This window comes from Varanus komodoensis, unplaced genomic scaffold (assembly GCF_004798865.1).
Source record: "Varanus komodoensis strain SLA01 unplaced genomic scaffold, ASM479886v1 scaffold20_1, whole genome shotgun sequence".
Taxonomy (NCBI): Eukaryota; Metazoa; Chordata; class Lepidosauria; order Squamata; family Varanidae; genus Varanus; species Varanus komodoensis.
Window position 1 is genome coordinate 4,917,864 of NW_025335587.1, and position 23,093 is coordinate 4,940,956.

At 39.3% G+C, this 23,093-nt stretch overlaps 1 protein-coding gene across 6 annotated transcripts in view; it reads right to left on the reverse strand.

The window, feature by feature from the left end:
- SSBP3 (single stranded DNA binding protein 3) overlaps positions 1 to 23,093 on the reverse strand; it is a 217,085-nt gene that overhangs the window by 58,756 nt on the left and 135,236 nt on the right. For all 6 annotated transcript variants that reach the window (XM_044430020.1, XM_044430021.1, XM_044430019.1 and 3 more), the window contains exon 5: positions 6,706 to 6,795. In XM_044430020.1, coding sequence (XP_044285955.1) covers positions 6,706 to 6,795 — 90 coding nt within the window. The remainder of the gene's footprint in view (positions 1 to 6,705; positions 6,796 to 23,093) is intronic.

Consider the following 23,093-nt stretch of genomic DNA (forward strand, 5'->3'; position numbering starts at 1 on the left):
TGCTAAAAACAGATGCACACTTCCTTTTTCATTCCCTCTTAACTTCCTTCCCCACCTGCACACTCCAGTTTCTTCCCAAACCCCCTTAAAATACTGCAACAAATTGCCAAGTATTTGTTAAATAGCATGGACTTGACATTTCATTTTTATTACAATGTCAATTGTGCCGGAAAAGCTAAGAAATGCAAAAAAAATTTGGAGATAATAATTGAATTTTACAGCTCTCCAAACAAATTATTCTCTGCACATCAGTTCCTTAAGCTAGAGCCATCCAGTCATCACCATAAAATAGTTTGCATAAAACATGATTTTTTAAAAGGCTTTCGAAACAAATCCTGACAGACAAATTGAAAGTTTCAAGAAAGAACTCAACATTTAACATTACATTTCTGACTATGGTTTCCACATAAGAAACTGTGTGAATTCCATCAGGTATGGTGCAAGTTTACCCATACATGTGGTACAAAGCCCCAATCTGTGATAGGTTCCCATGGTGAAACACAACTGGGCACACATCATTTGTGATGTTAGATACCTGTCATTTCTGACATGGAACTGACTTACATCCATGTATAAAATTAGTATTACATGATGTAGCACATAGACTCTTCTTTTGCCCACTTTAAATTCATTTATTCTTTAACAGAATTATAAACGAGTAAACAAATCCAGTTTGTTAGCTTGAAAAGAATGCAGGGAATCAAATACAAAAGCACTGAGAAATACCATTGTCTGCTGGCTCCCAAGGTCCCAGTGCATTAGGGGGCAGTGTAGGAACACAAACTTGCTAATGCATTGTTAGGTGCATCTCTCACTAGCTGCTGATGCATAGCTAACACAGCAACAGACATTGATTTATGTTCAACTTTCCATTTCATCAGAGAGATTTTCAAAATGCTACACACAGTGTTCAAAATTTAGTAGGAAAATACATAGTCACCAAGTGTATAACAATAAACATGCAGATACACTCACAAATGTTTTCAAGACTGCATTTAGAAACATTATTATTATGCAGTTCAAACTCATATAGAAGCTCCTATTTCCACCCCCGCCCCGAACAGAGATGTACATCTAGATATCTGAATACTTATTCCTCCAGTGACCTTAGCCCACAAAAGCAGCTATGATATAAAGAACAAACACTTCTCAATACAGAACCAGCATCTTCAAAAAGACTAGTTCCCTCAATGCTGTGAACTGTGCATGTTACTAGGAAATGCCAGTGTAAGTGATTAGTGTATAGGGCATTTGACAAATCTTATCTCTTTATTGGCTGGCCACTGCTGACAGAGTCCCTGAAGTTACTTTTTTGTGAGAAGGCAAAGCAACAGCCGGCCACCTTGTAGCTCTCCCTGACCCCGGTTGCTACTGTTCAATCCACTCACCTGCCCTTTTGGGTTGGAAGAAGAGAAGTAGCAATAGCCATCACCAACATCTGGGCCAAATGGGCATAAGGAAACTTACTAAGGGTGCACTGCCCAAAGAGTCTGTCTCCACCACAAAGCACAAAGCCCACTTCTACTCAGCAGTAGTTTTGCGAAACTGGACAAGAGGGTGAAATGCTAAATCACTTGTTTTCCTCTCTGATCAACATGTGCAACTGTTCATAGTTTTTCGGTAAGTTGACTGAGAATTTTGGAGGCTAATGCAACAATTCCTGATTTGAAACCAGGACTAAACAACTTCCTGTTCTTTTTCACATTCTTGTACTTTCTCTTATAGAAACTGAAAGAGAATCACAGACCCAATATAGCAGTATTCTCTCTCACTTGTTTACAGACCTGTTTGGCCCAGAGACAACTTCAGGCATTGCCTTCTTCACCTCACTTTGGGCCTAATTACACAGTTATTCTTTCCCTAATCACTGGCAAATACTGCAACTTGTATTTCTGCATGGTCATAAACATGTTATAGAGCGTATGATGATGATGGTGATGTAATAATATATGCTAACACATGCCTAACATGATGGTGATAGAAGGGTCATCTTTTGCAGGGATCCATAGCCTTTTTAGATCCATGGGCTCTACCATAAATAATTCTCCCTAGAGGTTGTGTCTAATCCCATCATGACTGCCTGGCAAGTCAAAAGAGGTTGGAAGGTGAAGCAGTGAGGGGAGAGGCTGGAAGGAAAGGGGAACAACAAGGCAAATGGGAGATAAAGAGCAAAGCTTGAGGCTAGGGTGGGGAGAAAAAGTAAGGTGAAGAGGCTGAGGAGAGAAAAAATATCTAGGCCTGAGGCTGGGAGTGGAAATAGCAAGATAAGGAGGTGGGTGGAAGAGGGCTAGGGGTGGAGATGGGAGAGACAGGGGTTAGGACAGAGGAAGAAAGAGAGAAAGCAAAGGTTGATGGAACACAAGATGATGGAATGGGGCCAAGAAGCTCTGCTCTGCTCTGCTCTCCTCCTCCTATTTACTGTTCAGCAGCAAGTTTAGAAACATGAAGGTCCTCATGTTTTTCAACAATTTCTTTTAGTAAAAATAAATTTCTGAAGGGGGGCATGGAAAGCTTTGCAAGTGCTATTGGAAGTCCTCAGAGAAACTGCACACAGGGCCCCTGATATGTTATCTCCATTCTTTAAGTGTCATGGCCATTGGCAACAGCTTAAAAGGGTCAATGTTTATTAGCCTTGCCTCCCCACCACATCTGTTGAGCCTGCCCATGGCCCTACCATTTTCAATTGCCAGAAAGTTCCATGGCTCTTTAAACAACTCTTTCCATTCTCTCCCCTATACTCAACTCCCAGTATGTCTACAGCAGCTTTTCCAACCTAGTGCCCTCCAGGTATTTTGGACTTCCAAGTTTCACTCAGCTGCAGCCAAGTGGGCCAGTAGTAAGGAATGCTGGGAGTTCTAGGCTAAACCATCTGGAGGACACCAGATGGGATGCCTTGGTCTCTTCCTTAACATCCTTCTTCAGTATTCTCAACCAATGATGAAGCACTGCATCTTCATGGCTCAAGTCTGACTTTCCAAGCACATTCTGTTGTGCTGATAGAAAACCCTAATGAGATACTTTGAAGTTAACTGACTTATGAGAAGCTCAATGAGTATTGTTCTTCCTGTCACCAACAGAGAGTATATCTAGGCATATTAGACCCCACTCTCCAGACTAACCTCACTGTTTGAAGGTAGATACTGTCTACTGCCAGAAGGAGGAAGAATACTTCTGAGTAGAATCCACAAAACTGCCACTAGAAAATGGCTTTAAATGACAAAGAGTATGCAGCATAAAACCTGAGTTTGATTCTCTGGCACATCACTTCTTGTGCCCTTATTTTCTGTTGCACTTAATGAAACAACTACTGCAAAGCAGGTTTCCCTAACATGGTACACTCCAAATATTTTGCACTTCAACTCCCACCAGCTCCAGTAAGCACTGGAGAAGTAATATAAAACATCTGCAGAACATCTGGTTGCAGAAGGATGCTAATATATAGGTTGACTGAAATGTATCACTATAAGGTAAATTATATAAGGTATGCATTCATAATGCAGTCCAGCCCATGGACGAGGAGATTTTTTAAAAAAAATTCTGCAGATTTGCCAGTATAGGCAGCAGGGGTGTTGCTAGGAATTTAAAAGTTCTGGAAGCCTAGTCTTTCCATTGGCATGTGGAAGGAGGATTTTGCAAGAGTGGGACATACCCAAGGGAGGGAAGGGTTAGCTGGTGTGGCAGCTCATGCCCCCTGTATGGAAGCTAAAGTTATAAAAAGAAATCTCATTGGCAGCAACATATTTTTCAGCTTAACTGCCATGGAATGACCTTCCTACTGGCACTGGTGAACACTTTGGGCTCTGCACAACAGACACAGGAACATGGAAAATAGATTTGAGGTCAGGGCCCTATGAACCTAGGCCAAGCAATGTCCAGACAGGCATTCCAAACAACAAATGAAATGAGAACAATTTGTGTGTGTGTGTGGCAATAAGGTGGAAGGGGGGAGTTCGTGAGAAATGGGAATAAGAGAATGAGAAATAAATGAATGTGGAGACTGAAAGAGTCTTAGAAAATTGAGAAGGAATAATAAATGGAGTTGTGAGAGAACTAGTGTGAGGTAAAAGGCTATGGTAAGAGCAAGAGGTCCTGAGGCACTGCAACCAGCAATTGAAAGTGAACTGAGAAAGCCCACCTATTTATAAAATGGAAAGGGGAATGGGGCTCCCGCCAAACATGCTAGGCTTAGCTAAAGGAATCTTCCCAAACATGGCACTCTGCAGGCACAACACCCATGTGTGATGCACAAAAACCACAATGAAGAACCTAGGATGTATAGCTTGAAAAGTCTTTTAAGTACAAGCTTGCCCTAGGATGGAGAGGAAGAAAAGTTTCTCGCTTTCTCACAGTACTAGAGCTTGGGTTCATCCAATGCTGGGAGATTTAAGGCAGACCAAAGTAACTCCACATACAGCATATAATTAAACTATAGCATCTGTTTCTCAAGATGTAGTGATATCCACCAACTTTAAAGTGAATCCTACTTGTTGGGGGGCATGAGCAGGAGGGTGCTACTGCCCTCATGCCCTGCTTGCAGACTTCCCTTAGGCACCAGGTTGAACACTATAGAACACAGGATGCCCAACTAGACAGGCTTTTGATCTGATCCAGCAAGGCTCTTCTTATATTTTTAGAGTAAAAAAAAGCATTAAGTAGGTGGTAAGAAAGAGAAACACATATTAGCTATGTGGGACAAATATGCCTATATATTCATTACAGAATCAAAAATATACTTCACCCAAATTAAAAATTCAGCACATGTTCAGTTTACTGAAATGTTTACCTTCAGGGTCTTTACCCAGGGCTATTCACACACACACAAACAAACCCCTTCTGAAAAACATATAAAACGTGCTGGAAGAGGGTGATACTCTTTGTCAAACAGATTGAACTCCTGGTACCACATATGTTGTACCCAAGGCATACAAAACTTGCATTACTAGCAGATGCTACCATTTCACATCTTTTTTTCTTTTATTTCAACCCACTTAAACCATTTTAGTACCTCAAAATCAGTACTTTTTTCCACTGCATAAATGTCCCTAAAAAGATATTCATTCCCAATCATGCAATCATGTGCTTAAATTTTATAGGTTCCTATATATAACTGATAACTCAAATAAGGTAAAACAAATGTTTATTCATGAGGAATAATGCAAAAATTCCTACCAACAACCTTACACGGCAACTAACCTACAGTTTACAGTTTATTACAATCTACATAAAATAAAGTTATCTAGGTATTGTACAAGGCAAATTAAAATAGACACTATAAACTACAAAATAATCACTAACAAAAATATAACCAACAGACATACCAACACAGTACAAAATAAAACACAGCTGAGATCACTAAAACTATCATTAGGTACAAGAGCTAAAACCATGCTACAGGGACAAGGATAATGGATCTTAAACATGAAGAAATACTAAAATACTTAAAAGAACTACTCTATTTTTATTGCCAATTCCTCTTGTTAGGATGAATATCCCAGCTTTCTTTTTTTTTTTTTAATCACAACTCTGACCATCACGGTTACAAAGATGATCCTGAAGATATCCTTTAAAAAGTACCAGAAGACAAGAAATACAATGGTAACTAATCTGCCCCCACCCCCACAGATATTGTGTCTAGGTTACCAACTTTTTCTTAATAGGTGCCAAAAGCTCATACACATTTGAAGTTAAGTAACTACAAAATTAGATCAATATGTAAATAGTGGAGATTTAGATCTGTATCTTTATAAATAATAGGAAAACAATGGCAAATTACTTAAGTACAAATTAAAGCACTCTCCAGTTCACAGTCTCCAACTGGACCCTTCTGTGTGACACAAAATAATGTTTATTTGTTGCCTAGCAACTACTTCCCTTCTTTAGCTTTATGCAAATACATGCAAAAGGCTCAATCTGCATGGGGGAACCAGAATGGGTTGAGAGGTAAGAAGAACAAGAATTGACCTGCTGCACCCACTCTAGAGCAAAACTGAAAGGTAAAGCAGAAAGATATGTCTGCTACACACAGATTTAAAGTAATATCTGCTTTGACCATAAATTTACCCAACCATAGCACATTTTGGTTTTGCTCTTAACTTCATATGTTTTGTAATAGTAGTAGATTTAACATGATACTCCATAACATGTTTTCACAAACCTATTACCAAGAATCACATGTAACAAAAAACTAACATTCCTATGAGAATGCAGGAGAAACTCCAGGAAAGACCTATCTGTTTAATATGAGATTCCTCCCTCACTATTCCTATGAAGCAGCTTTGGCTCAGGCTGTTCATGCTTTTTGGCTGTGGCTAAGCTTAAGCTGGTTTTGTTAAAAGTTTTCAGTGATGGCGATTGGAAAAAATCAAGTGGTTAACCATAAAGGGAGAAAAGTAGAACCTAAATCCTGAACTTGCTGAATTTCACAAACCTATCGTGGCCAACAAATTTGTGTGTGTGCATGCACATGTAGCTTTTCAAAATCTTGAACTTTTAGAAAAAGAAGCAAATCTTGCTTTCTAGACAAGAGAGATATAGCTCACTTCCACTGCAACAGCTAGAGAGTTAAGAAGAGCCCTGTATTTAATTGGATATCTCTGGCTGTTTTATTTTAAAAGTGTCTTTGAGACTTCATTGAGATGCTTAAAAATCCATTCATGTGCATACATAGAGAAAACAAGTACAGAAATCAGAAGGTGCAACTCTTACCTGAAAGAAACCTGGAGGAATGGGTCCCCCTGGCATCCCATCGTTTGGAGGAATGTTTCCAAGTACTGGACTTGGTGCTGCAGCTGCACTCTGTTAAAAACACAAATATAGAAACAAATAAAATACACAAGTAAATCTGTAGTTTCAGGTCAGCTAAAAACAAGAAAGAAGCCAACACATATCTCACGACTCTATCAGTGAGTGCAGGACCAATTTCATCATCATCAAGGCTACCAAAAAGAAAACAAGCTTCTATACTTGGTATTATAAGAGAGTCTTGTTAAGACTGATAAAAGGCCAATGGTTGCCATTGAGAATAATCTGCAACTGGGATTCTGGTTCTTTCATCACCCAAACAAATATATGCAACACCGTAGCAGCTTCAAAAACAAAGGAATTCAGAAGTGTACTTTTGGTCAAAGGGAATGGCAAGTTCCTGTACTTGAGCAGAAGACTGGCTGAAGACTGATGCCTCAACTATTATGTCTGGGCTCTTGCTCAGCATACAGTATAGCCTAGTACATATAGCCTAGCTCAGGAATAGCCCTTCCTCTTGTTCTGATTAAAACAAAAACCTCTATAAATTTCAGTACTGGTTGTCAATGTATCTCAAGAGCATCAGTTTCAAATTAAATTCCCCACAACATATTACTGTCCTTCTTGACAAAGGAATATATCTCCACAAGTCTGAATATAATCAAAAAGACTTAGCTGTCTTAAGTGTTTAACATTTCATTTATTTATTACATTTCTTCACCGTTCATCAGCTCAAAGGCTCCCTGGGCAGTTTACAAAATTGGAAATACCATAATTAATATAAAATACATATAAAAGACACATATAATGAAAACACAATAATCCCATTAATAAATACCATAATATAATACAGCCCAATACAAAATCCCACCACCACCACTGCAGCTAAACTCATTCTGAGGTACAGTAAAATATGGTAAAAATGAAGGTAAAATATTGTGTAAATAAAAAGGGTTTCACCTGATGCCAAAAGGAACAGGGAGTGAGTGCCAGGTGCACCCCTTTAGGAAAGTGATTCCATGGATGGGGTGCCATAACTGAGAAGGCCTTCCCCTAGCAGGCACCGTCCTTGCTTCCTTTAGAAGGGGCTTCTAAGAAGCACCTCCACTGATGTTTTCAGGGTTTGGGCAGGCACACAAGGAAGGTGGTGTTCCTTCAGATAGCCTGGCCCCAAACCTTTTAGAGCTTTAAATGTTAATGTTAGCATTTTGAATTGGCCCGAGCCCAATGTAGTTGATAGAGAATTGACGTGCTATATTTGTATAGGCCAGTCCCCATTAGTAGCCTCACTGCTTTATGTTAAACCAATCCAAGTCTCTGGCTGTTTTTTTTTCAAAGGCAGCCCCACACAGAGTGCATCACAGTAGTGCAAAGGACAGGTTACCAGAGTGTGGATCAGTGTTGCTAGGCTCTGCCAGTCCAGATAGGGTCATATCTTGCAAATCAGTCTAAGCTGATAAGTGGTGCTTCTAGTCACTGAGTCCACCTGTGACTCCAATGGTAATTCAGAATCTAGGAGCACTTCCAGACTATGAACCTTTATCCCTTGGGGACATGACAGGATGAATATTCAATGCCATGTTTTATGAAGCAGAATTATTATAAAAAACATTTAAAGTACAGGCATGCAAAAGTATTTTCTATTTCGCACCTTTGTATTCTCTCCTCCCTTTCTCCAAAAGAAGCTCAGAGCACCACAGATAGTTTGTGATATAGGCTCAAGGCCACCTAGTAAGGTCTTATAGCTGAGCGAGATTCCCACATACAAAGCCAGCACTTTAGCTGCTCCACCACAATGGCACTCAAATTTCCTTCTCCTCCCATAAATATTCCATGGATTTCTAGTGACCAAGTAGATGAAGGGTTTTAGTCAATGTCCTCATTTGATCTTTGGCACTACTTTATGATATTTATATGGTTTTGGGGGAGAGGGCTTACCCATTAATAGGCCCCAGCATAATTTGTTCATCTTGTCTGAAATAAGACATGAACAAGGCTAGTAACCAAACCAGTAATAAAAATTAAATAACATACTTTTACAGTAGTTTCCTATTCCAACATAAATAATAGCAAGCTCTACAGCTTGGTTTTGCCCAGTGAAGAGCTTGGTTCCCCTGTTCAGACTCTTTTACCAACTCAATTCAAGTCTCCGCCGAGGACCAGAAACCACCTGTTAGTACCACGATGCATATTCCTGCTTGACATAATATTTACTCTTTTGTTTTTTTATTTTCCAAGGGGAAATAAAAAGATAGCAAGTAGCAAGACAACATCTTGTGCATGGAGGAAAGTCACAACACAAAAGCTGTGGATGAAGGGGAAGAAATAACTGCTGTATGAAGCACATGCTACATCAGCAGCAAAAGTAAGGAAAGAAGAATCAAATTTTGACTTTTAAAATTTTGACTCCACTTCCAGCTTCCACTTGTAAAAGCAAATAAGCTTTTAAAATTAAGATTTAAAATAATCCATCACCCTTTCAGCACATACTTCTATGCCCTTATCTAGTTCACACAACTCAAAGGCCTAGTTGAAAACGAGCAACACATGGCACATGGGTGCACTGCCTCTCACCTGCTTGCAGCATCTGCTTTACAAAACAATCTAAGGCTAAATAACCCAGGAGCATTGCCCCCCACCCCTTTTTCCACTTCTGTTTTTTCAACAACCTCAATTGCTGGTCACAATGTCTGAACTTGTCACTCTGGATTGTTAAAGATGAAGCATCTTAGAATTTGAACCAATAGTCTATTGCTGGGTTAAAATTCTGATTGTTTATCTTGCAACAAGCCAGAGGGTTCAGGCATCACAACTAACCATCCAGGGTGCGTGCAAACAGGCCCTATGTTGAATAAATGAGACATTTGTGACTAGGAGTAGGTGAACATTTTCTTCCATTCATACAGATAAGCCAAATGTGTGTTTCCCAAACCTATAAAAATCTGGAATGGTTGCATGTTCATGAATAATGTGATATAGTTCATGAATAAAAAATAAAATCAGAAATGAGCATAATGGGAAAAAGCAGTGAAAGTATGTAAAACAGAGGAAAGTGTGCACAAAAATGTATATATTAGGGGAATGCTAACAAAAGATCACTTAGAAAGTCTGTATATTTAGGAAAGTGCCTACAAATGCATACATTTAAATAAATGCGAACAAAAATGTGAATTTTTAGTGCTTAAAAAATTGCAAACTGATGCAAAAATGAGATGAACTTGAGTACTATCGAACCTGGCAGATTTCTCCATTCATAGTTGGAGTTTGCTAGACTGTAGAGCTTGAGGAACTGTAAAAAGAATCACATTTTGTGCTACATTGCCTCAATTGATCACTGGCAATAGCCTTATCAAGTGGCTATACTTGCTACCTACAATTTAATCAGTGGGCTCCATCAAGTCATCATGTTGAAAAAATAATTGTAATAAAATATGAGTGGTAGGGCTTGATTGTACATGTTGCTGTAATTCCTCTGTTGTCATCTGTTTTACAGCCTTCAACTTAAGTGCTAGCCTGATAGCTATAAGCAACCAAGAATTATAAACAGAAAGGTAAGTGGGCTGGTGAAAGAGGTATGAAGAACTCTACCCCTCCTTTCTGATTAACACATAAACCAAGTAGGCTACTGGAAGAGGTAAGCCATCCTCTGCATCCAGAAGAGAAATGCAGGTGGCCATCCTTCTCTGCCAGCCCCCAACAGTCCAGTAACTTTTGTGGGCTTATTTACAAGGCTGTTAACAGATGTGACCCAGGACTGCAGAATTTAAAAATATAGCCATGTGAAATTCACTAAAACCAAATTTATATTCCATGAGAATGAACTTTCATCTGTGGGGACATCTTTATAGGGCTCAAAACCCACGAAAAACGTATGGAACCACTAATTAATGTCTGGTAGGTGTACTAAAGCATTAGTACCCACAGAAGTCTCACTTGCCACCCCCTTAGAAAATCTGCCTACCAAGTAGACTTGTTCATCACAAATTCTGATATACAAAGGCTGAAAATGAAGAAAGGATTAATTACTACATTTATACCACAGTAACTTCACTTTTATTAATAAATGCATTTCCATTCTTCATTGCTGAGAAGCTGCAGTTTGAAACAACATGGCTTGTAAAAGAAGCACAAGTGGAAAGCATATAATTTGTTTCGGTCTGACAAAATCTTAGTCACAAAAATGGTACTTCCCCCTAAGTTAATTACCTATTTATTTTTTTCCTGAGATTATGACTGATAAGGAGATTCAGAATGGCCATTTCTGAGTAATAACAAATGCAATGACAGAAAATTTATGTATAAGTGAAGTTGGTTTACATGCATGTATACACACAACAGCTTAGGACAGCCTTCCCCAACCTAATGCTCCCTCATGTTGGGCTGCAACACTTATCCTCAGCCAGCAAGCCAATGTATGTCCATGCTGGCTGTGATGATGGAAGTTGTAGTTTAACACATCTGGGCAGCTCCAGACTGAGGAAAGTCTGGTTTGGCAGTTTTAGATCTTAAAGTATCTTTTTCATTAGGCAGAAGCACTAAGTGTAAAAAGAATTCAAACAAATTCAAATCTATTCGTGTTTATTTGCCTCAAAATGTCTACCTCAGTTCAGCGGTCATTGTTCACTGAATCACTTTGTCTGATAAAAAATGGACTAAACAACTGATGCCATTTCCCTGCTTGCATCATTTATTGACCATTCTGGCAAAGGAGTGAATGCCTTCCTTCCCGAAAAGGAGAAAGGCATTTTCTGCTTTACAGTTATAACTAATTATGGCTTTGCTTTTCTCTTTAACAGCTTAAGGTGACTTAGTATTAGTTATTATAGGCCAAACATTTTATAATTAGCCATAATATTTTAACACACATTAATGTGCACACATTTCACGTGATCGTTAAGTCCTGTGCAAGTTGTGTCTATCCCTATTCAGTATGCAAAAACATTCATTTTAAGGTCTCACAAATGTTGGCCAGATTGCAAATACCAAATACATCTTAACATTAGTTCTTTGAATTTTTTGTAACTCTAGAATCCTATTTTGGTTACTTAGGTTTATTTCTCCTATTATATCAGTATTATTTTCCCTTTTTTCTAAGTTTCAATGTTTATTATTTAAAACCAATTTTTTAAAAGTAAGAGCAGTTTCTGGCTCCTTTCCTCAACCTGCCAGAACAGAACAACAGTACGGAAACAAGAAACAGAAGGGCAGGAAAGTTTATCCTTGCCACTTTATTTCATACCAAACATTTATGAGAACATGAAGCAATTCCTTACACTGCTTCACAATGGGATGCCAGTAAGTTTTCTTGTATTAAAACTAGAAAAATTCTAATCATATAAAAATATTCACTTTCCATACTAATATAACTCAACAGCTAATTCACTCCCTTTTCAGTTCCCCAGAGGAGTCCCCAGGGGGAAAAAATCCTGTTTAAGGGCTGGTATCAAGGGAAAAAAATCTTCTCCCCTCTCCCATTTGCCTTGAATTTCCTTTTACCTCCTCAGCCATTTGCAGTTACTTCAAGTGTCTCCAGCTGTGTAACATTCCTTGAAAATGGCTCCAAGAAAAGAGAGAAAATTCATGCAACCATCTCTATTGTCCCAAGAAATACCTCTTCTTTCCCTTGTTAGCACCACTCAAAGCCATTGGAAGGTTCCATAAGGACAACTTTGCTCCATCTACCAAAGAGTTGTTTTTAAGGAGACATACAATCTGTCTCTATGTTTGTCATGTACCTTTTTCTGGTCTCCTTGCCAGATGACAGAACATCCTCCCAGCCAAAACCAAATGGGGGGTGGAGAGGAAAGAAAGCCTTTTCTACAGATTTTTAAAGCATCATGCAACGGATGCTAAGGAATGCAAAGGAAGCATCACAACCACAAAGGAAAATACAGATCAAGAAGGGGAAGAAGTTTACAAATCAGGAATGTTTATAATTCTGTTTTGACACCTACTGATACCTATATAATCTGAGAGAAGCAACCTTCTTTAGTGATGTAAGGTGCATGTGTAGGCCCTAGATTAAATTAAGGGCTATGAAAAAAGTGTTAACTTAGGCAAATATAAGCTCATTTTTTGTTTTTTGTTGTTTTTTGTTAAGAAAAAGAAAATGAAGGTTATAAAAAGGTTGCAAACCAATTGAGGGAAATAAATTAATAAAGCCAGTTCTGGCTCTCTTTATACACCATCAAATTGAACAACAGAGGAAAAAAGTATTATTTTTCTCCACTTCACAGACTATCCTAAACAACAAGTAGATTTTTAAACTAGAACTACTAAACATCTTGTAACTGCAAAATGATTGAATTATGTTAATGAAAGTACAGACAGAATCCAGCTCCAAACTGCGGTATGCCCAATTACATTTTTTTTTAAATAAAAGCTCTATCATACAAAGTGCTGCTCCTCCAAAGACAGCAGGCAGTGCAATAAAGCTGCCAGCCAATATTTTATTGTTTCAGGAGATTTCCAGCATACTATAATCCCTTGCTGGTGAGCCTCCCAGAGTTAAACAGATCCCTAAAACAGCTTAGAATAATGCAATTCAGATACTCTTGAGTCTCACAACCCATCCACACACCAGGGGAAAAAAGGAATCCAGCACAATGTATTTAGCAATCCTAACTGTAATGCAAGGTTTTTATTACTGCAAACCTGTGAAGAATTGATGCACTGTTGGGTTTAAAAACCCCCCAAATGTATAGGTCTATAGCCATGTTCTTTATTCACAATGGCATGCAATTTACCCTGGAAATACAGCCAAGCCATTGCAAAAGAATCAGCAGGTATCATGGTCCCTTTGTGTGGTATGTACAACCTCTCAGCTTGGACATGTCGCAGACACAGCAAGGCATCTGTTACATTTCCTGGCTGGCCTGGAATGCCCTGCACAGCTGCCAGCTGGAATGCAGGGTACAACGCAAAGCTCTTCTAGCACAGGCACACTTCCCATCAAATCATGGAGTTATTTTTCCAAGATACGCACATGTCAATTCAACACACACATCGTGACACTTGGTTGGAAGTTAATAATTAAAATGCCCACCAGTGCCCTGAACAGAATGCAAAGCAAGAATCGCATCTACCAAACCTGATGAATTATTTAGAAGGCTGCAGTGTGGCCTACGAGCGCGCTCTCTTGCTCTTTTTTTAAAGCCCTTCTTGCGGTATCCTCCCCAATGGCAATGCATCTCTGAGTGAGAGCAAAGTTCCAAATCTGTGAGGTTTGGGAACTTTCTGCAAGACTAAGGCAGGAAGCATGGGAGAAACTAATACAATATCAGAAGGTCTTCCATCTAATATGCTAGAATTGGTTCTTTACAACAATGGTGGATAAACTTCACGTCATGCTGTTTTGTTTTTTAACTAAAACCTCAAGGTCGACTGTCTACAACCAGATGCAAATTAGTAGTGGGGGTATATTATTCCTGCTAGCCTGATCCTATACACTGAATGCTGCAGTGAGACTTGACAGCATGGTAGATACTTTCCTGCATGGTATCATCTCTTATTCATCAGAGGAAATAAGAAGAGTTCTAATAAAAAGTGTTCTCAAGTGCTTTCCTCCCCACTGACTACTTTATACTAGATTCTTCCTAAGGTTCATGTATGTCAAGTTTGCCAGTATACATCTGGGAAGCGCTCGGGGTTTAAAAGTCTTCCTCAGAAGATGGACAGGATTTTAAAATATTCAGATTAGTCATATCTAAGAGCTCTGCCTTTGGCCCTATCCATAAGAGTCTGTAAATCATTCAGAGACCCATGTGGCTAGTGTGATAATCTATAAAAATATAAGCAAGTAAGCAAGTAAGGAAGCAAGGAAGGTAATGACTTGAACTAGATGGTCATCCTAGGCACAGGATACAGGTGACAAGCAATAATTGGCTAAGCAATCTGAATTAAGAAAACTGAGAGCACACTATAAACTAAATTGTTTTATACTGAGTTGTGAAGAATATGGTGGACAAATATTTATTTATACATGTATTTATAGGCTGCCTATAACTGTGGAGAGGCCTTCCTAGGTGGCTTACAATACAAAAGTTATGGGTAAGCCATGCATGGAAAGATGATTTATTTAAGCCCTGTCTGGGATGATAAGGGGGTTGAATCACTTTTAGAAGTGCTGACACAGAAGATGGAAGGGATCACGGAAACAGGTTAGAAGAATGGCAGGGCACCTATCGTCTACAGGTAGTCCCTGGATTACAGATGAGTTCTGCTCCTGAGAATGACCTCAAGTCAAATTTGTATGTAAGCTGAATCATGTATATGAAAAGAATACAAAATACTTAAGAAACATTTCAATACACACTAAAACATCTTAACCTCAACAGGGCATTTTAATAATGATAACAATACAGTAATAATAAAGTAACTACAGGTACTAAACAGAGAGAGAAAAAATCTGTATGTATGTAAGTATACAGTACAGTTCTTAACACAGTTTAGACAGAAAGATAGAAAAACAGTGAAGAGATTATGAAAGGTTAACATTTCTTGAGCTAACATTAACTGGGTGAGAAGGAGATAGGACTGGTGTTGAAGAGGATGGACCTGGTGCTGGAGAGTCAGGGTTTGAGTGTGCTGCTGGGGAAGGGGTCACTTTCTAGTTCTGACTTCACAGTATGTCAGTAGCACTTTTCCCTCCTTCCTTCCTTCTCTTCCTTTTCTTCCCTCCTTCAAGTTCTGACTTCACAGTTCATCAATGCCACTTTTCCTTCCTTCCTTCCTTCCTTCCTTCCTTCCTTCCTTCCTTCCTTCCTTCCTCAGCTGCCTGCTACAAGTTCTGACTTGCAGCTCATCTGGGGGCAAGCAGCAGTAGGCAAGTGTATGCCTGCAGGCACCACTTGCTGCTTGAGGAGAAGGTGGGACTTCTGGGTTTGCTTGTTTTTAAGTATATGTTGTTCATAACCTGGATCTTTGTAGCCCACGGACCACCTGTATTTCATAAGACTAATAAAATAGCAGCAAATATGGTATCTTTCCCCACACTTTGTATGAAAGGTGTATGAAAGAATGTCTTAAAGGGAAATAAACACCAGACTAGCCTGTCTATTCTACATTGCATGCCATGACATAGATTGGGATATTCTTGTCTCTTGGTTCCATTTCTTGTCTCAACGTTGGCATTGTAAGAATAACTTTACAGTCCAGCATCTGTACCATTGCTAGAACACCTTGGGAATGTGTTGTTGCGATCATTATGAGCATCCCACCCCCCACACACACACTATTTATTTGTTCAATTACTTTGAAAGCTCCTTATCAACTTCCTTAATGAACATGCTTCTTCAAATGATTCTTGCATATATCCACACTTTGCTAGAGAAAATAGAGGCATCTTGTTTCTGTAATTTCTTTGTATCCGGAATCCTATTCAACACATTGCCCCTTAAAGCCAAATGCTACTTTTCCAAAAGTGGGAATACCCAGGCTTTATAGAAGGCTTCAAAAATATATTTGAAAGAGCACACAGTGCATACCCTTAGAGGATAAAACTTTGCCAAATCTCTAGAGTAGTCAGAATAGCTAAACTACCCTGTTACCACCAAGTGACATAACTGGGCAAATGCCAGTGTCCACGCTCCTGGTGATTGGGGTGTGGGTAATTGTGCCAGTTCCCTTGCTAGTTGCAGTTGAAGCCACCATCTTTATTTTCCTAAATACAAATGCTCTGGAAGATTTATTTATTTATTTATTTATTTATTTATTTATTTATTTATTTATTTATTTATATTTCCTGCCTTTTTCCTACAAAGGGCTCAAGGCAGCTTACATCTCCTCCTCCATCTTATCCCCACAACAACAACCCTGTGAGGTAGGTTGGGCTGAGAGTCTGTGACTGGCCCAAAGTCACCCAGTTGGCTCCATGGCTGAGTGGGGACTAGAACCCAGGTCGTCTGAGTCCCAGTCCCATGCTCTTAACCACTACACCAGACTGGCTCTCTCACACTGGAAGTTCCAGTTTTAGGATGTAGGCAGAAAAAGTAATAAAGAGAAAACCTTCAAAGATCACAGATTAAGGAATAGATTAGGGAACGTGCTATATTGGGTAACTGTGCACATTCTGTGAAGTTCAGAGAAGGGATTAATTCATATTTGAACATTTGTTTGTTTCTGGAAGGTGTATTTCCATCCAAACATCCATTTGGATATATTCTGAGACAAAATCTGGATTACTGTAGTATATATTGCTATAATATGATAAAACAGTATTTTTGGTATTAGCTACACCCCTATATTTACAGAATTGGCAAAAAGCTCATACCAAGATGCTCAAATGAATACAATACATAGTCTTATTATTAATTTTGTATCCTTAAAATTGTTGAACAGTGATTTCAATTGCTGGAACCATTCAGCACACCTGGTGACATTAATATGCTTTTGGGAATTCTCTTTACTTTTGGACAGAGCTTAACATCTGCACAAGTGTGAGGTCTAACAGCTCTCTGCCAAATGGGAGACAAGGTTCAGAATTTCTGCTTTGCTATAAAGGTAAAATAAAACACTGGGCAGTTTCTGATATTCATCAATTAGATTTTAAACCCAAACAAGCACAGAAGATGATGAAAAATCTGGATGGATGAGTTCTGCTTCCAAACTTAGACATGCAGTCAACACACCGGCTCAGCACACTCCAGCAGATGCCGACTAAGCCTTTAAATCGCACACTAATTGTGCTAATTGAGCTAACAGTCGCTGTTTCGTCTCCCAGCCTTGAGTCAACCAGTGTCTTCTGGTACTGCTACAGAGATCCAAGCTGTTGGCTTTAGTGTTATTTTGTCAGCCATTAAATGATTCATCAGGGTCATTAATTGATTTATTACTGCTGCCTGCAAGTATAGCTTAGCAAATAAAGTACAATGTAGGTCAGAATGTAGAAGAAACTGTACAAAACACCACAGCTAGAAACTTGAATGCTTAACTTATCTATAGGTATTCCACACTAACAAATGTTTCAAAATATGAGTGGTGAAAGGATTAGGGTGGAATGGGAGAGATGATCCATGATTTGACAGCATAAAAACCCCAACTTACAGGACCATGCTCTACGAATCAATCCTAAACATTCTAAGATGTCATTAGCCAACAAATCACAAACTACTCAGCAGTTTCTTCTGGTAGAAAGTTCCAAAATCTGAAGCAAAACCAGAAGAATGTCACAGTAGTTTAAAGTTCTTTGATGTGGGAGGGACAACAAATCCAGGATTCAGCTGTGAATACTCAAAGTGGCACTTTTACAGATATTTCATCACCAAGATCACAGAGTGTAGTTGCATGCAGCATATTAAGGAGCACCAGTTTTTAAGACAGGAGTTGGCAACTTGTTGCCTTCCCAATTTTTGGCCTATATGCAACTCCCATCAGTTCTAGCTGGCAGTCCTAGTGAAGGATGGTGCAAGTTATAGGTCAAACCGTCAGGGCACAAGTTACCCTCCCCCATTTTATGAAATGAGCTCTTCTTCCTCCCAAACCTGGTCACATTAACAGGCTCACTGTATCTTTATCTGCAATCAGAGTCTTGCAAATTGGAAACCTCTAATGCAATAGCAGATGTGACCCTTATACAGATACCATGCTCATATACATCCTCCTTTGGTACACACAGTGGAAATATTCAACCTGCAGAATACCTATAGCAGAGATTTTTTAAATCAGAAAACTGTGGAATGCATTTTCAATATATAAGAAGCATGAGCATATTGTATTTACCCTATTCATATGCAATTGTGTAGAGGTAAACATTTTATCCAGCTCTAGGAACTGTGTGGTAGCATCCACTAAAGAATAAATACAACAACTATTTACATAATATGAAAGTGCTTCAAATGTATTCCCATATTTCAGATCGGGGAGAAATAACTAAGAGGAGGTTGTATTCCCAGATCCAGTAGTGAATGAATGACAGGAGCAAAATTTGTATATGGGTCTTTCCAAATCTCTCAAGAATCAACATGATACCAGCTATAGAAAGTTGAAGTTACAAGCAACTAATTAAACAACATTTAAAAATCCAATGCAATGCAAAATTAGAGTCAAAATATAAATCAGAGCACATGCCTGTGGACTCGGTATACCTGTAGTACTGAGGGGTTGAACTGGAGTTGAGCCACTGCATGCAATCAGAATTTTAAAAAATCAGCAAGAAGCCTGTCACCTCTCAGGCTTGAGCGGAAGAGAAGCAAGGTCCCTGATGCTCATGCTCAGGCCTGATCTACATATGCTATAACATGAAGAGGGGAGTGTACTGTTTCCCTCACCTCTGCTGTACTAGGTGGGTGGGATCACTTCTGAATGCTCCCCTATGCTGGGGGAAAAATGCTTGTTAGAAACAATCTACCAGCAAAGCCAATAACTAGTCTCGAACTGAAAGGTCTGCTGCTGTAGAGCTCTACTTGGTGGGATTTATCTTTAAATATTAGGAAGAGAGCCACAACTGTCATCTCCCACCTACACTCTGAAGTGGTAAAGTTCACCTTACCAACTCAGGATTCTGCCTTGTATACAGGCTAGGCCTCTGAAAGCAGCACATTTGAGAGTAAACAGAAGATTTACTTAGGCTTCACTAGCGGGTGTAAACATAGATCCAGGCGAAAGCATGCTAGCATTCTTCCTGCTTCTTCTGTGTATTCCTCACACCCTGCACTTATTGATTTAATTTGAGCCCCACCTTTCCACTAAAAAAGGGACACTCAATGCAGTCATTTTCCAACATTTCAGATTGTATATGGAGACCTCACAGGTCTCCGCTTCATAAAGTCACCTTATGTGTATAGAGGGCAATCACCATAACAGAGTAGGTCCACCATACATCCCTTCCTGGAATGTTTCTTAAACCCACTATCTGAATGCTTGAGTAGGGATACAGGTACAAGTGGAACGATGTTATATTAATATTTTTGCAGCCATGTTGTTTTGTATAGCACCCACAGTGTAAGAATTTCTGTGTCAATTCTGGTTTGAATTAAATTTTAGCTGCACCAGAGTGGAACTGACGGGTGGGTGTAAGAAGGAGAGTGCCCTTAGGCTACATGTTCTCTTAAAAACCTCCAGAAGGCTCCTCACAGCACAACTTATCCTCACTCAGTTTTGACAATGTTTCAGTAAAGTATATGGGGTGGAACATTCCACCAGAAGTCAGTGATGCAATCTCCGCAAGAAGAGTTATTTTGCTATTTTATCTCACATCTCACTACTAGTGTGATTTACACATAAGCAGACTGGGGCCTGCTACATAGAAGACAAACAGCAGTTCACTCTCCAGCTCCAGATTAGCTATGAAAACAATTTACAAAAAGCCCAATTCATTAGAAATTAAGGGAAAAAATGAATCAAGGCCCATCTAGCCTCTGAACTATTATGAAATGGGATGATTTCTGTGGCCTGTATTTCAGTAGTAGGTAACAGTACTGTACTTCAATTTGAGTGGGGGAAAGTGTTCTAAAATATGGAATAACTGACTGAATAAGTCGCCTGCCTGTTTGATTGAAATGGATTGGAAGGGATTGTGCAAACACAGAAAATGGTGTGTCTAGAACCATTCTACTTGCAAGTCATCATTTCTGTAGCCCAGCCTTCCTTACCACTGCTCATGTTGGCTGTGAATGATTGGAGTCCAACACATCTGGAGGACAGCAGGTCGCAAAGGCTGGGCTTATAGCCCTTTTCAGAGTAATAGGGGGCTTTACAACACTTATTTCATTTAATCATTATACAAACTTGGTGTATTATATTAGGCAGAGAAACACTGACTTGCTGAAGGCCAGACGGTCACTCTGGGAGAAGAGATCAGGTGGTTTCTTACATATTAACAGTACACTGAACCACTGAGTCATATTTTACCAGCATTTCTACTATCTTATAGATACCACTTCTGTCAAATATAAGAAAAGCCTCAACTAAGACAATTGCTGCAGGAAAACACTTCTGTTCAATGCCAGGTTCATCTCCTGGCATTTTGTTCCTTGCTGTGTTTTAGATCTTTTTTACATTCATGTAGCTCATATGAATGCCCTCAACAAGTATTTTACGAATTGTTGTTGTTGTTTTTTTTAAATCAAGCAAAGACATTTTATTTGCATGGGCATTCAAAGCATTTGTAGCTTTGCTGCGGCTTCAGGGATTTTGTGATTCATACTTTTATTGTATTTTAAAACTGAATGCTGAAGTTCTGTTACTAAAGGGTGTTTTAAAAATTGACTAAATGAATAAATGGCAACATTCCCAAGGTGTTCTAGCAGTGGTACAGATGCTGGACTGTAAAGTTATTCTTCCAATGCCAACGCTGAGACAAGAAATGGAACCAAGAGACAAGAAAAGGGCGGGGGGGGGGGGGTTCTACAAGCATCTTATAGCACAAGCCTGTGCTAACTGGCGAATTGGAAAACAGTAAGATGACCTTGTGGATGTGTTACCCTGGCACAGAAGAATACTACAGGAAGAACAAAGACTACAAATAAATAGTAATAGATGGTTCTGACAGGATTACCACCAACTTGCATCCTTCACACTTTGACAATAAGTAAAAAATTCCCCCTTATCGAGACTAACAGGTATAACAATATGAGTTTGAAGCAATTACTACTTCTTAAACCAGCCTTCCCCAAACTGGTGACCTCCAAAAGTTTTGGAATTCATTTCCCATCATCTTCAGCCAGTATGGCCAATGGTCAGCAACGCTAGGAATAATCTTCCAGGACATTTTGAAGGACATTCATTCACAGGGTCACCTTAAATTGGAGACCACATGACAGCCCAGAACAGGATGTGGAAGAGTATCTTAAAGTATCAAGTCTTAAACAAACATTTTACTAACACTGAGGGCACAATCAACTCCCACAGACTTCCTGAATTCATTTGACACCCTATACCAGCTATGCTAATCCAGTGCATGCAACTTCAAGCCCATATGTGAAAAGGATCTTTATTCAGATATCATAGTTTTCAAATGAATACATTTTACATGTTCTCTGGGGTGAACATGAGCAAGACAGTCATACCATGGAAACAGACTTTTGTAAAATACAGCACAGAGACTCCTGTACTGGAACACCACTACCGTCTTCTTTATGAAATCTGTTCAGTTTACAGTTTGAAAAAAGGTGTTTTATCTCCTAACCACCTGCTTTGCTCAACCTGAGATCATATCCAATTTGTGTGTCTTCTCATGTATCACCTCCAGGAAGAAAGGTTGCTCAAGCCACATTCTGCTCTTGGCTACACATGTGGAACTTCCCTGGTGCCTTCAATAAACTTAGCCTAGTGCAATGATTGGAGTCAATGATATGCAGGAAAGCTGGAAGAAACTTGATGGTTATCTGAGCTGTGCTTGCTCTTCTGGGTTAGCTAGAGTAAAAAGCAGCTGCATTTGGCTATTCAGCTAACTGGAAGTAAAATATAGGACCAAGCACACAGAGCAGCGTGGCTTACACACTCGCTTTTCCAAGGGAATATATATGCTAGTGGAAAATTGTGGCCAAGGCACAAATACTAAGTGACAATGACATGAAGTACAGCAGATTGGTTTCCTGACAACTAATCTCCGAATGGACACCAAGTAGTATATAGCAAGATTAAATCCAAGGGACACTAATTTAACATCAGTAAAGCAGACCCCAACTGAGAAAACAGAAGACAAAACTGTAGTCCATGCAAACAATTTTACTATTTAGAAACTATGACTCAAATTGGTTAGCACAGGCACTATAATGGTTGAAATAACAGATGCATAATTGCTGAACAAGATTTAAAAGGAGAAGTGTTTTATGCTATTCAACAATTAACACAGCATCCATTCAAGCAAGAAGAGAGCATTTGTGTGATGTGAATGGTGATCAAAAATACTGAAGTTTCATTTCTGGTCCTGAAGCACATGCTGAAACCTTTGCCATATTGCTTAGCATCTCAAACCAACTATCTACCTCTAAAGTGGGCTGGGTTATTGTGCTACTTTTCCAAGAGGTGTAAAATCATTAATTCAATTTATTGAAGTACTGTAATCAAAGGTTCTTATGCACAGGGCTGATCTATGCAGTTTAAATTTATACCATCTTTGATGCCATGAGGTATAAAAGCCAGGCATTCTTGTCAAGGTTTGGGCCTATGGTACCAGGCAACATCAATTGTAATCAGCTGATACCAGGTCTTATTAAACCAGCCCACAAATAACAGAACTTGAACTGTCTTACATTTCTAAGCAGCATTAATAATGGGTCTGTTAGGCAAAAACTACACCAGATATACTTACAGAATGATAGGCTTTTAGTAGTTGATTGATCAACTGTCCCTCTGTTTTGGGGCGGGGGGGGGGGGGGGGGGGGGGGGGGGGGGGGGAGGGGGGGAGGGGG